Source organism: Oncorhynchus mykiss, chromosome 11 (assembly GCF_057628025.1).
Source record: "Oncorhynchus mykiss isolate SJ-2025 chromosome 11, ASM5762802v1, whole genome shotgun sequence".
In the NCBI taxonomy this organism is placed as follows: domain Eukaryota; kingdom Metazoa; phylum Chordata; class Actinopteri; order Salmoniformes; family Salmonidae; genus Oncorhynchus; species Oncorhynchus mykiss.
Window position 1 is genome coordinate 66,559,320 of NC_143032.1, and position 15,087 is coordinate 66,574,406.

The following is a 15,087-nucleotide window of genomic DNA, read 5'->3' on the forward strand; positions in this document are numbered from 1 at the left end:
AAACGTCTGCCGTTTGCTAGGGTGCGCACTAATGAAGACGACCATGGATTTGTCAAATAAGAACCAATTGTTTTCATTTTCCTCGGTGCCCTATGAGTATGTCCCTGCTTTTAAACCCCACAAGCACAGCCCTCACCTCTGATGGCAGGCACAGCATGACAAATGGGAGAGCCAATTGGTGGGACTGGGAGCACAGAATTAAATAAGAACACTAGGTTAGGTTGGACATTGGCGAGGTTTATCACAAAAGACACTCCGGTATTATATTGTATCTCTAGGAGTCTGGCCTAGTTAATTGGTGTCATGGACTGGGAGGACTCTGACCTTGTGCCATAATGCGGGGATCGAACACACACGGAGGACAGGACCCGCAGCATGGGGCTGCTGTAACCTTCACCCTGGCTCTCCTGAGCCGGGTCAGGAGTGTTCCTAAAGAATAAAAACAGAAACCATTCTCACTCAATCCTCCTCAGACTGTCAGAGATTTGGAACAGAAAGGGGCGTACCTTCAGAAAAGACACGGTTCTCAACTTCTCCCTCAAACCTCATGACTTAAAGAGTTTTGGATTGGAACCAATTGGAAAAAAGTTAAACTATTTAGCCCAACTTCAGTGTTACCAGGTGCATGGAGAAAAACAGAACAGAACGTTTCTACTGAACTGAAAGTTTCAAAAACTACTTATATAATAGGACATACATTTCAGCACGACATAATGCACATTGTGGAACTGATAAACCCATAAGAGAGTAAGGTAGGCGTAGTCTGTGGAGAGCAAAAGTTAACTGATTAAAAGTTTTGCAATTAATTCAACATAAAAGCGCAAGATTCCAACAACAGCAGTATACTATTTTCCTAATTGCACATTCATGTAATGTGTGCAGGACTACAGTGGGGCAAAAAAGTATTTAGTCAGCCACCAATTGTGCAAGTTCTCCCACTTAAAAAGATGAGACAGGCCTGTAATTGTCATCATAGGTACACTTCAACTATGACAGACAAAATGAGAAAAAAAATCTAAATTACCAGCAACAGTGTGTGAAAACCTTGTGAAGACTTACAGAAAACATTTGACCTCTGTCATTGCCAACAAAGGGTATATAAAAAAGTATTTTCCACCATAATTTGCAAATAAATTCATACAAAATCCTACAATGTGATTTTCTGGATTTTCTTTTCTCATTTTGTCTGTTGTAGTTGAAGTGTACCTATGATGAAAATTACAGGCCTCTCATATTTTTAAGTGGGAGAACTTGCACAATTGGTGGCTGACTAAATACTTTTTTGCCCCACTGTATATGTTCTCTTAGTCAAGTAGTGTCCACGTTTGATCCCCATGTAGCCATGTTGAATGTCCACCTGTGGTACTTGCAAACCAACAATGAGTAAGCAAGCGTATTTATAGCCTTAATAAATATGCAGAAGTGTTACCCTCAGACACATTTACATGTCCTTGTAAGTTACTCCCAAATATCTTATGAGTGACAGTGAGTATGTACAGTACCAGTCAAAGGTTTGGACACACATACTCATTCAAGGGTTTTTCTTTATTTTTACATTGTAGAATAATAGTGAAGACATCAAAACTATGACATAACACATATGGAATCATGTAGTAACCCCCCAAAAAGTGTTAAACAAATCTAAATATATTTTATATTTGTGATTCTTCAAAGTAGCCACCCTTTGCCTTGATGACAGCTTTGCACACTCTTGGCATTCTCTCAACCAGCTTCACCTGGAATGCTTTTCCAACAGTCTTGAAGGAGTTGCCACATATGCTGAGCACTTGTTGGCTGCTTTTCCTTCACTCTGCGGTCCAACTCACCCCAAACCATCTTAATTGGGTTGAGGTCGGGGGATTGTGGAGGCCAGGTCATCTGATAATGTACTTCATCACTCTCCTTCTTGGTCAAATAGCCCTTACACAGCCTGGGGGAGTGCTTGGGTCATTGTCCTGTTGAAAAACAAATGATAGTCCCACTAAGCACAAACCAGATGGGATGGAGTATCGCTGCAGAATGCTGTGGGAGACATGCTGGTTAAGTGTGCCTTGAATTCTAAATAAATCACAGACAGTGTCACCAGCAAAGCACCCCCACACCATCACACCTCCTCCTCCATGCTTTACGGTGGGAACCACACATGCAGAGGTCATCTGTTCACCTTCTCTGCGTCTCACAAAGACACGGCGGTTGGAACCAAAAATCTCACATTTGGGCTCATCAGACCAAACGACAGATTTCCACCGGTCTAATGTCCATTGCTTGTGTTTCTTGGCCCAAGTCAAGTCTCTTCTTATTAGTGTCTTTTAGTAGTGGTTTCTTTGCAGCAATTTGACCATGATGGCCTGATTCACTCAGTCTCCTCTGAACAGTTGATGTTGAGATGTGTCTGTTACTTGAACTCTATGAAGCATTTATTTGGGCTGAAATCTGAGGCTGGTAACTCTAATGAACTTATCCTCTGCATCAGAGGTAACTCTGTCTTCCTTTCCTGTGGTGGTCCTCTCGAGTGCCAGTTTCATCAGCGCTTGATGGTTTTTGCGACTGCACTTAAAGAAACTTTGAAAGTTTAAAGGTTTCAAAATATCTTAAAGTAATGGACTGTTTCTCTTTGCTTATTTGAAGCAATTCTTGCAATAATATGGACTTGGTCTTTTACCAAATAGGGCTATCTTCTGTATTTTTTATTTTAAACCAATTGTTTAGTAGCTACTATCTTGTCCCATCGCTACAACTCCCATACAGGCTCGGGAGAGACGAAGGTTGAAAGTCATGCGTCCTCCGATACACAACCCAACCAAGCCGCACTGCTTCTTAACACAGCGCCATCCAACCCGGAAGCCAGCCGCGCCAATGTGTCGGAGGAAACACCGTGCACCTGGCAACCTTGGTTAGCGCGCTCTGTGACCGGCCCGCCACAGGAGTCGTTGGTGCGCGATGAGACAAGGATTTCCCTACCGGCCAAACCCTCCCTAACCCGGACGACGCTAGGCCAATTGTGCGTTGCCCCACGGACCTCCCGGTCGCGGCTGGTTACGACAGAGCCTGGGCGCGAACCCAGAGTCTCTGGTAGTACAGCGCCCTTAACCACTGCGCCACCCGGGAGGCATCTTCTGTATTTTTTTTTTTTTTTTTTTTAAATTTAATGTTTATTTATCTAAGCAAGTCAGTTAAGAACAAATTCTTATTTACAATGACGGCCTACCCCGGCCAAACCCTAACAACGCTGGTCCAATTGTGATACAGCCTGGAATCAAACCAGGGTCTGTAGTGACGCCTCTAGCACTGAGATACAGTGCCTTAGGCTGTTGCACTACTCGGGAGCCCAAGGTACCACCCCTACCTTGTCACAGCACAACTGATAGGCTCAAATGCATTAAGAAGGAAAGAAATTCCACAAATGAACATTTAACAAGACACACCTGCGCAAAGCTGTCATCAAGGCAAAGGGTGGCTACTTTGAAGAATCTCAAATATATTTTGATTTGTTGAACACTTTTTTGGTTACGACATGACTCCAAATGTGTAATTTCATAGTTTTGATGTCCACTATTATTCTAAAATGTAGAAAACAGTAAAAATAAAGAAAAACTCTTGAATGAGTAGGTGTCCAAACTCTTGACTGGTACTGTAGGTATATGCTTTAATGTAGATTATGCCATGTCACATTGACTGCTTCAAAATGTAAACTGAACTGCACATTGTGCAGGTGTGTGTCTTCATGTGTAGTGTTTTGAGTGTGCATGTATTGATGAAGAATTTACTGTGTTACATTAACTGTATTATTGATAGCGAGTGTCTGGTAAACTCACAGCTCCTCGTTGTTGAGGACGTTGAGCAGGTCCTGGACCAGAACCTCACAGGGCAAGGGTTGGTTCACTACACTGGTGAACAGTCTCTTCCCATGCTGCAGCTTCCTCCATGGGGTCTCCAACAGGGAGTTACTCAAACCATAGATTCCTGCTGGAGCAGACGTTGCATTGCTAGAGAACAGAGATTCCTACAAAACGTGCATGTTATCCCCCAAAACATGCACTCACATACAGAGGCATAGGCTCATAGTCAAAATCCTGCATGCTTGTATGGTGCAATGATATAATAATGTATAATTATACACGCACGCACGCACGCACGCACACGCACACGCACATTAATGCAAAAGCAATTCCACATGAAAGAAATGCAGACCTGGATTTAGATGGATGGGTTCAGTGTTGCCTCTGTTTCCATAGTAACACATAGTGTCTTCTTTGGCCCTGCATTGGACACCATGAGAGGAAATTACACATGCAAGTTGGTGACCGATTAAAGTTCCGTTTAATTGTGAGGGTCATCCTTTATACAATTTGCTATTATTTCCTGCTCAGCTTTGCTTAGCAGCGATTAATGGTGCCACTGCATTTGTAAAGGAATTTGAAATGTCAAATAAAAACTACACAATGGTAAATTGTAGCAATAGATGGCAATCAGATGAGCTGATTTTAAAAAAATACAAAAATAAATTAAACAGTAGGCCGTTGCAAATCGTCCTCCAGTCTAACTAGACCTTGAGTCTGTTTACGTCTCTCCTGCCCTGGCTGAAAAAGAGATCCTACTTCTATTTGGAACTCCTCTCCGACATGAAAGTCTTTTCAACTGCAGTACAGGAAAATGAATGAATCACAACCAAAACAAGTGTTGAAAGTGAATTCATTGCCTTGTCAGTTGTTTTTGACAGCTATCAGTAGCATCATGAGTCAAATGTGTAGACTGGTGCAACACTACATCAATATTTAACCTCCAGACTAGAACAAATCCAGATACCTGCTATGGCTCTGATCTGTGGAATCAGTGGCCAGGGTCAAAAGTTAAATACATCAAAGTCTTAACTGTTTCCTGTTTCCATCCCCGAGTTGCGCTTCTTCTAAAGAGCTATATAAGAGAGAAGATCACTCTCCCGGCATGAGATTGAGACTTGTTTGATAATAACATCTATAAATAGCCACGGACAGAGGGACTGACAAAATCAAATGTCTGACATGAGGGGTTCCGCTGTCTGCTAAATGCTTATCCCTTCCAATTAATTAGAAGGTAATTTGCCTGTCCGAGCTTGTAAATTTGTTTATGCCGCAATAAGCAATTAAGCTGGGAAAAGAGTAGACCTTGCTCCTTTGCAAAGGGTATCTGTTTGTGTTACCATTTCTCATCTGGTGTAAATGTCCTAGGGCAGAGGCATTTTAAAAAGGCCAGTAAGTCAGTGTGCTAGTAAAACGGCTTGTGGGAAAATGATGAAAGCCATTTTAACATTACACCATCTTCAAATCAAACGATATCAAAGTCTAGCTGATGAAAGCCAAACCAGAATGATACAAAAACTTTTGGCAATGTAACTGCTGGTAACTACAGTAATGACAGAAACCATTTTGTTACTTTGTTGCATATTATCGTCTTGTAGCTTCCTTCCATGGGTACAATATTTGCAACTTCACTGCCTGTTGACGACTCGGTTTTGATACTCTTCTTCACAAATAACCCCTCTCTTGATATGTATATAAAACTGCAAACCTAGAGAGAGGTGGCCAAATGGTGCCTTGGGCTCATTGGGCTGGGGAGAGAAGGAGATATTTGTGAAGATTACTCTCAGTCCCAACCCAGACAAACACTCTGTTTGGACACATTGAGGTCGAAGCTCAATAGTCTAACCCAAAAGCACAATGGAAAGAAGTATTTCTGATACTCTTGCCAGAGTGTGTGGATATTAAAACCTCATCATTTCTGCTGCATGGAGATTTGAGTTGAGGAAACCATGGGAAGTGGCAGCTAGCACTGGGCAGCGTGAACAAACCAACGGGAAGAGAAAGTTCTCTGTGAAGCTTTAGAAACAGCACTTTGAAGATCTAGCAGGTCAGAATGATAATCCCCATGCAGGATAGTATATGTATTTAAATGGAATGCAGTCCATTATTCTGAAGTGTTTAAGTAGTGTCTTATTTTGCTCCTTGCTGCTGTGCCGAGCTTGCTAATGTTTTTGACATTGGTTGAATGGGCATTTATAACCATCAGTGGGGTCGGGGGTGGGAGGTATCTAGGCAAGTCCAAGGGTAAACTATTTCTCTGATGCAGTTTTATGCATTTCATGATGCAAGTTGAGCCACAGGGCTAAACAGCTGACTGTTTAGCCAGCAGCTCTACTCCCAACAGAAAGACAGCAGCTCTAATCCCAACAGCAAGACCACTCATAGCAACATCTGATCTGACCGTCACGTCCTAGTTACTCCGTGAACAGCCATACCTAGTTCCTCTGTAAACAAAGAAAAGCCAGTCAACTTCAGCTGTGTTAAGGAAAGAACCGGGGTCTTTAAAACTTAATGGAATCTCCCAGGTCAACTCAAATTGCCTGTATATAATCAGAATACCATTACAACATCTTGTTAAATTAGACAAAGTAGCTGAAAGGTAATTTTTGAACACCGCCGATTTCCAAACATGGTCCCAAACATTTCAGAGCCAAAATGAACTATTACTTATTTTAAGGCATCTGGTTTAACACATGGGCACTGAAAAGCCATTCCATGCTCTAGATGCAGAGCTTAGCTAAGTAACTCATTTGTTTTTGCTTTAGCTGAGGATAGGATACTGCCTTTGGGTGAGACTAAGAGAATATGTATTACTGTTACTCATCAAAATTAAATGGACCATACACCACGGCAACCATCCGAGAAATGCTGCTGATCTACTAATCTGATCTACTGCTGTTTTCCTTCTTAAAGGAAAAACAAAAAACCTGCCAAAAACTACACCAGTTTCAGACCACACTAACAACCCAATTTCTAAAAAGTGTTAGAGAATGTATACTTTAAACGTATGCTGAATTTGGTTGGGTATTAGGCAGGCTCAGGAACGCTGGAATTGCATTGTGGGATGTCATGAGATGACAGCTAATAGTCTGACGGAGTCTTTCCTCCTGAATAAAGGGATAATCTTCTACCACCACAGTCTTGAATGAATAAATATGACGGCTGCTTGGCTGTCAGTGCTAGAAAAACAAAGAGTCGCACACTCCATAAATATAACCTTCCAGTATTGGGTAAAAAAAACACCAACGTTTCGGCATCAATGTGCCTTCTTCAGGGTCAGTGCTAACAACATTAAATTGAGGGCATTTGAGAAAAAAAAGTTGAGAGATGATACACTTGAAATATACATCTTTAGTTCCAACAACGCTCAGTCAGAGAGGAAACAAATGCATGCAAAGTCATCAACTGAATTGAAAGAATGCAAACCCATCGACGGAGCTATGGATTATTAATCAAGGCAATATTGGTTTTTACAAGCAACATAATTAAGGGAAGGCGTAATATAAATCATGCCAATACAGATTTAAAGTTGAGATATTAACATTTTTATTCAGTTGGGTGATAAATATACAAGTATATGCCTTTCCTATTAGTGCATCCCCATGACGATGAGTATAAACATTATACAACAGGAAGAAATAGAGATGATGTTTAAAATGGCCGCCACACATCTTGTCCCACATCGCCATTCACCCCCAAATCATAAATCGTCACGTCATTGGTTAAGGATGGATTAGAAATTCACTGATTGTAATACAGGGCCTCCTCTGTGTGCAAGAGACAAGACACAACTATCGTTTCAGGAAAAGAGCAGCCACAGACAGACAGTATTTCCTATGGGTTGTCTCTAACCAACACACATCACTGCCGTTTCACTGTGCAGAGGGGGAAAACTAATAGCTCTATAATGAGCCTTTATTAAAAAGGTCTACAAACAAATACATGACAGTCACAGCAGCTGCCATCCCTTGTCTGTTTTATTATGGCGTTGCGTACCGTGGTGTCCCATCTGTCAGCATCCATACATCTAGTTGTGAGTCTACAGGAGGCTCCATAGGCCCAGGCAGACAGAGGGATGGAGTGATTCAGACCCAGAGCATACATCATCAAATAAACACATATTTCTTGTTGCTCTCTCTCAGCTGACATCTCATCTCATGTGTGTGTGTGTGTGTGTGTGTGTGTAAGTGCGTGTACATTTATAGTGGCAGTGATGTCTCCTTTCGTTAAGTCTCTTACCGCAAGGGAAGCAGCCAAACATGGACAAAGTGCCTTTGGAAAGTATTCAGACCCCTTGACTTTTTCCACATTGTTACATTACAACCTTATTCTAAAATGGATTCAATAAAAAAAATCCTCAGGAATCTACACACAAATACGCCATAATGACAGGTTTTAGCAAATTTATTAAAAATTAACAGAAAAACCTTATTTACTTAAGTATTCAGACCCTTTGCTATGAGACTTGAAATTGAGCTCAGGTGCATCCTGTTTCCATTGATCATCCTTGAGATGTTTCTACAACTTGACTGGATTCCACCTGTGGTAAATTTAATTGATTGGACATGACTTGAATAGGCACACACCTGTCTATATAAGGTCCCACAGTTGACAGTGCATGTCAGAGCAAAAACCAAGCCATGAGGTAAAAGGAATTGTCCGAAGAGATCCGAGACAGGATTGTGTCAAGGCACAGATCTGGGGAAGGGTACCAAAAAATGTCTGCAGCATTAAAGCTCCCCAAGAACACAGTGGCCTTCATCATTTCTAAATGGAAGAAGTTTGGAACCACCAAGAGACTCTTCCTAGAATTGGCCGCCCAGCCAAACTGAGCAATCAGGGGAGAAGGGCCTTGGTCAGGGAGATGACCAAGAACCCGATGGTCCCTCTGACAGAGCTCTAGAGTTCCTCTGTGGAGATAGGAGAAACCTTCCAGAAGGACAACCATCTCTGCAGCACTCCACCAATCAGGCCTTAGTGGTAGAGTGACCAGAGAGAAGCCACTCCTACGTAAAAGGCACATGACCACCATCTTGGAGTTTGCCAATAGCACCTAAAGACCCTCAGACCATGCAAAACAAGATTCTCTGGTCTGATGAAGCCAAGATTGAACTCTTTGGCCTGAATGCCAAGCATCACGCCTGGAGGAAACCAGGTACCATCCCTACGGTGAAGCATGGTGGTGGCAGCACAGGACAATGACCCTAAGGACACAGCCAAGACAACACAGGAGTGGCTTCGGGACAAGCCTCTGAATGTCCTTGAGTGGCCCAGCCAGAGCCCGGACTTGAAAACCGATCTAACATCTCTGGAGAGACTTGAAAATAGCTGCAATGCTCCCCATTCACCTGATATTGGGAGAAACACCCCAAATACAGGTGTGCCAAATACCCAAGAAGACTTGAGGCTGTAATCACTGCCAAAGGTGTTTCAAAGAAGTACTGAGTAAAGGGTCTGAATAACTGAATCCTACAGACGAAGAACCATATATGTGACATAAAAATAAGAGATATACATGAAAAATCATTATTGGACACCCTTTTTCTATAGTGAACTGGTTTCACAAGCTTTCGATGCGCTAATTAACAATCGTTTTAAATTTAAAGATAGGCTCTGGTGGAATAACCGTTTATGTGCACCACTCAGAATGGACGGACAAGCGCATAACCTTTCTGTTGCTGATGAAAATCGCAGAAATGTCGGAAAGAAACGTAAAACAAAACTAAAAGAATGGAAAGACAGGCAAAGGAAGATCTTACGGGATGCGGGAAAACCCTATACAAATCGTAAGGGTCAAGAAAAAACTGGGAAAAGCTCTCCAAAAGAGGTATGTGGAAGAACCGTATATCAAACAATCAAGCTAGCTAGCTATAGAGTACAGTAACTAACATGTATGTTCTGGGTTGTCTAATTTGTAACTATAGAGAAAACATATTAGCTAAAGTTCGTTGGCATAGCTAGTTACTTTTTCTCCATCCAGTGGATGAATCGACATGGCTACAGTAGCTAGCTAGTTACACTGTATCCTGCAGGGAAGAGCGTGTTCCATGACGTGCAGAAAGGATTGTGGAAAATTGACTGATGAGCGCAAGCATGGTGCAATACAAACTCATTCTGTGTATAGGTTGGGAGTGTGTGAAAGATGGAGGTCCTGATCAAGCAATATCCTGAATGTGCTACAGTATATTAAATTCTGAATTCATCAGTCAATTTTTATTGCAGCATGAGGTGAAACGGAGACGTAAACCTGAGGATACAAAGGAGAACAAACGACGGAAACAAACCTTCAAATACCATGTACAGCAAGCAGGCCAGCGATTGAATGTGTGCAAGGTCACTTTCATGTCTGTGTTCCAGCTAACCAACAGCTGTCTTCAGGCAAGTGAAAATATTAATTAATGTCTATATGAATATCAATTACAAACATATTGTATTCTCTGTACTAGTTTTTAATAACCTGCAAATTGAAATGTAATTGTTTTGGTCAGGTTATTCAGGAAAAGTTAGCTGAGGCAGGTGAGGTCTCCAGATCAGGCTAAGGAGGCTAGGTCTCCTTTAGAAGATGGAAGAGGGAAGCATAGCAATAGGTAACATCCCATCAACATGCAACATGTTGTTCTAACAATAAAATATCCTAATGCTTGACTGTGAAAGTTGTTTATTGATGTCAGGAACTTAAAATGTTTCTGTTCTAATTTCAGTTGAGGATCCTTGGAATCTGTATGCCAGACAGAGCCACAGTCTATTTGAGGGATGGAAGTCGTGGCTGATCTCCAAACCAAAAGGAGGAGCTACACCTCCACCTCCCTATTTTGCAAGCCACTACCCTGGAGCATATGAGAGTCCTCTGCCCATCAAAAACAAGTACCAAGATCTGATGACCATGCTCAACTACTTGCCAGCTGCTGCACACTCTTTTTATGAATCACTGCAGAGTGAATAATTTTTTGTTAAACCAAGCTACATAATTAACAGTTTTTTCTGCGAGTTTATGATCCCCTGAACCTGTATAGTATGTTGAATCTGAATACATTTCAGAAGACATGTCACCCATATTGTAGGAAATTAAATGTATAGTTGGTGTTTTCTATGTGAATCAATTTGTGTATGATTTGAACCAGCACAATATATTGAATTAATTTAATTTTAAGATGTTGTTCCTAGTGTAGAAAATGTTATGTACAATGTGTTCTGTTAAGAATTATTTTGTGTGTGGTCATTTGAACCTTTTTTAATCTGAATGAATTAAAAACAAATAAGTCATCACATACAGTATGTGAGTATTCATTTGATCTTGATCCCTTTTTATATTCATTACAATATACAGAATGTCTCTCTGTCACCACATTTAGCATTAACTCTAAGCAGTTAATACTTATTTACTGCAGTCACCTCAGTACAGAAGGACATGTCTTGCCTTTAGCATGGGTTTAACGCAATTCAAAACTTAATTGCTGATCATAGTGTTAAACACAAAAATAATGGTTTTCTGAACGTTTTGTAATATTGACCTTAGGGACCTGCATATTGGCACATCACATTGATCCATATTTGATATTTACAAGTTGTGCTTGTTTTGATTGTATTAATTTAATTGTATTCTATTTTTGTAGTTATTCTATGGTATGTTCACATTGAGAACTTCATTTTAAATGAGACTAAGATTTCATGACTCAACTTTTAAGAAAAGTCATCAGTGCTAAAGTTGATAGACCACCTTTATATATGATATACTGTTCTTCCACAAACTGAAATCATCACTGGAGGTATACTGTTCTTCCACAAACTGAAATCATCACTGGAGACATACTGTTCTTCCACAAACTGAGATCATCACTGGAGACATACTGTTCTTCCACAAACTGAAATCATCACTGAAGATATACTGTTCTTCCACAAACTGAAATCATCACTGGAGATATACTGTTCTTCCACAAACTGAGATCATCACTGGAGACATACTGTTCTTCCACAAACTGAGATCATCACTGGAGATAAACTGTTCTTCCACAAACAAACTGAAATCATCACTGGAGATATACTGTTCTTCCACAAACTGAAATCATCACTGGAGATATACTGTTCTTCCACAAACTGAGATCATCACTGGAGACATACTGTTCTTCCACAAACTGAGATCATCACTGGAGATAAACTGTTCTTCCACAAACTGAAATCATCACTGGAGATAAACTGTTCTTCCACATTCTAAAAATAAAAAAATTATTTTTTGAAATAACAAAAAAATATAAATTGTTGTAGGAAGATATGGGTATGGTGAATTATTTGTCAACCATAAAACACCTAATGTGGTACACACAATTAATAATATACAAATAACTGATTATCTTAAAATGGAAACATTGTCACATATATGGTTCTTTGTCTGTAGGATTCAATTATGTAAATGTGTTATTTCAGTTATTTTGGGTTTAACTTTTTTTTGCTTTGTTATTATGGGGTATTGTGTGTAGATTGATGAGGGGGGAAAAAACAATTGAATACATTTAGAATAAGGCTGTAATCTAACAAAATGGAGAAAGTCAAGGGGTCTGAATACTTCTCAAAGCACCGTAACTCCTGGTCTTAATGAGGTAATTTGCATTCCTGAATAGCTTTGCTGTTACAACACCACAAAACACGACCTGCTGAGATCTACCTGCTATAATAAGCGCAATACATTTAGAGAATGGAGAGAAGCTTTCGATGGAGAGAAAATAAAAATATCTGAAAACAACAGAGGAGGGGGATTAAAGGGGAGAGTTGCTCTCATTCCTTGCCGTTCCTGCCCTAGGCCATGTGAGCAGGATATATGACGCAGGACCCCTTGTCTACAGGGAGAACTCTGAATCCCCCAGCAGGAAGTGGGAAAAGTTGTTCCTAATCCCCCTGACCTCCAAAATGAGACCTAGAACCCTGTTGCCATGCAAATGGCATGTCTATAAATTCCCGTTCATGACAGCTGTCTTAGTTTCAGCAGGTTCCAGTTAGGTTTTTCTCTAGTCTACGACGCAAGTCCATCAAATTAAACCACGCCTGTCTGCTGCAGAGAGTGAGAGAAAACAGAAAGGGAGGGGACAAAGTTAGCTACTTTTAACATTGTCTGGGTTCCCTTTTTCAAAAAATCTCAGAGCTTTTGACTCACCCTCATAAGTCAGGCTGGTAAAGAAAAAAATGAACATGTGTTCTCTCAGAATTCTAATGATGGTCCCTTCAGCTCAAGGTTTCTTCTGTGTGTGAAGATAGGGAGACTGATAAAACGTTGTGTGTATGTGTGAGAGAGAGAGTGTGAGAGAGTGGGTGGCTATAGCTTATGCCTTTTATTCAGAGAGAACACATGTACAGAGACTTATTATACCCAGTGTCAAATCCACTCCTAGCCCTAGACACGTCATGGAGGTTTGGAAAGGAATAGACAGGTATAAGCAGTTTAGAAATAGCTGCACGTTAACGTCTGACAGGCTAGGTGGAAAATCCTCTGAGAACTATGTGCCTTGGGCTAGAGGTCGAATTGCATGTCTTGGCTATACCTTAGGAAATGAAATAATAGAGACAGCATTGTCAATCAGTCCTATAAGGAAGTGGGCATTGATTGGTATGGCCAAACCTCATCGGAAATATTAATCAACACATCCCATGTTCTCTAGTTTTGATCAGTCTGCACAAACCCTTGACTCACTTGAACTCAGCTGTGAGGAGGTTGAAGCCGTTGTAGAGATGTCTCTCAGATGACACCCTCTTCAGGTAGGAATAGCTGTCCTGGCTATGATCCGTCAGGAAGTTAGACACCAAGAACCCTTCAACACAAAGAATCAACATTATTCTTACTTTTCACACATTCAGAGAGTTTGCAGACCAGTCAGGCAAGCCCAATACCACTACACATAGCAAGAGCAGACTTATCAGTAGGCTGCCTAGTTGGTTTTGTAGCAACACACAGATTTAGTCATACCATCCAAATGAATCTACACAACACTGGTTATTAAGCAAAATGTGATGCAGTTACAAGGAGGACATTCGAGGTAAAATATGTAACATAGGTCTTGGACTGGTTTACATCGGAGATCTGTTTCCATGTTATTTAGCACTGTGGTGCGGTCAGCCTAATGCATCACCAGGGGCATGCTGCCTGTTCTCTATGACATCTACAGCGCTCGGTGTTAAAGGAAGTCCAAGAAGATCATTAAGGACCACAGTCACCCGAGCCATCGACTTTACTCGGCTACTGTCTATTTACGGAGTTGGTACAGGTGCATCAGTGCCAAGACCGAGAGACAAAAAAACTGCTTCTATTACCAGGCCATCACAGTTTTATTAGTGTCTTAACCCTTTTCTCCCCAATTTTGTGGTATCCAATTGGTAGTTACAGTCTTGTCTCATCGCTGCAACTCCAGTACGGACTCGGGAGAGGTGAAGGTTGAGAGCCGTGCGTCCTCCGAAACACAACCCAACTAAGCCACAGCTTCTTGACACAATGCCCACTTAACTCAGAAGCCAGCTGCAACAATGTGTCGGAGGAAACACTGTGCACCTGGCGACCGTGTCATCGTGCACTGCGCCCGGGCGCCACAGGAGTCGCCGGTGAGCGATGGGATAAGGACATCCCTGCCGGCCAAACCCTCCCCTAAGCTGGACGACACTGGGCCAATTGTGCGCTGCCCCATGGGTTTCCCGGTCGCGGCCGGCTGCGACAGGGGCTGGACTCGTACCAAAATCTCTAGTGGCATTGCGGCTAGCCATCACTAGCCGTCTATTAGGTGATGCACACTCACTCACACACCTCATAGTCACAATCCAATGCTGCAGTCCCACGTCACTGAGACATTGAACCACTGGACACTTCCTGTATCACACTGAGTATTTAAATACTGTATTCCCAACATAGCTCATTCTAATATCTCTGCTACTGTATCTGTAATTACATAGTTACACTGTTTATACACACCGCAAATGTAATATATACTGGATTCTTGACATAGCTCACTCCGATTATATCTACTGCTGTACATATCTTTTAGAATATCTTGTGTAAATTCTTTTGGTGTAGATACTTATAGATTGCATTTGGATTACTGATACAGTGCTATTTGGGCTGTTAATTGGAGTTTCCCAGACGTTCTTGTTTTTAACTGTACTTCAAAAAAAAAAATATATTATTTGTGTACTTGTTTAACATTTTACTACATTGTTAGGAGCTAGTAACATAAGCATTTCACTGCACCCACTACAACATCTGCTAAACGGTGTA

The 15,087-nt window shown here is 41.3% G+C and overlaps 1 protein-coding gene across 5 annotated transcripts in view; it reads right to left on the minus strand.

Moving 5' to 3' along the window:
• The window catches only part of LOC110536236 (transport and Golgi organization 2 homolog), a 28,804-nt gene that overhangs the window by 1,522 nt on the left and 12,195 nt on the right, over nucleotides 1-15,087 (minus strand). For 2 of the 5 annotated variants that reach the window (XM_021621889.3, XM_021621892.3), the window contains exons 5-8: nucleotides 13,519-13,636; nucleotides 4,192-4,259; nucleotides 3,816-3,963; nucleotides 325-429 (exon numbers count right to left, since the gene is read on the minus strand). In XM_021621889.3, the coding sequence (XP_021477564.1) occupies nucleotides 325-429; nucleotides 3,816-3,963; nucleotides 4,192-4,259; nucleotides 13,519-13,636 (439 nt within the window). Of the gene's footprint in view, nucleotides 1-324; nucleotides 430-3,815; nucleotides 3,967-4,191; nucleotides 4,260-12,276; nucleotides 12,883-13,518; nucleotides 13,637-15,087 lie in introns of those variants that run through there. The other 3 variants (XM_021621887.3, XM_021621890.3, XM_090191013.1) reach the window with 2 other exon arrangements.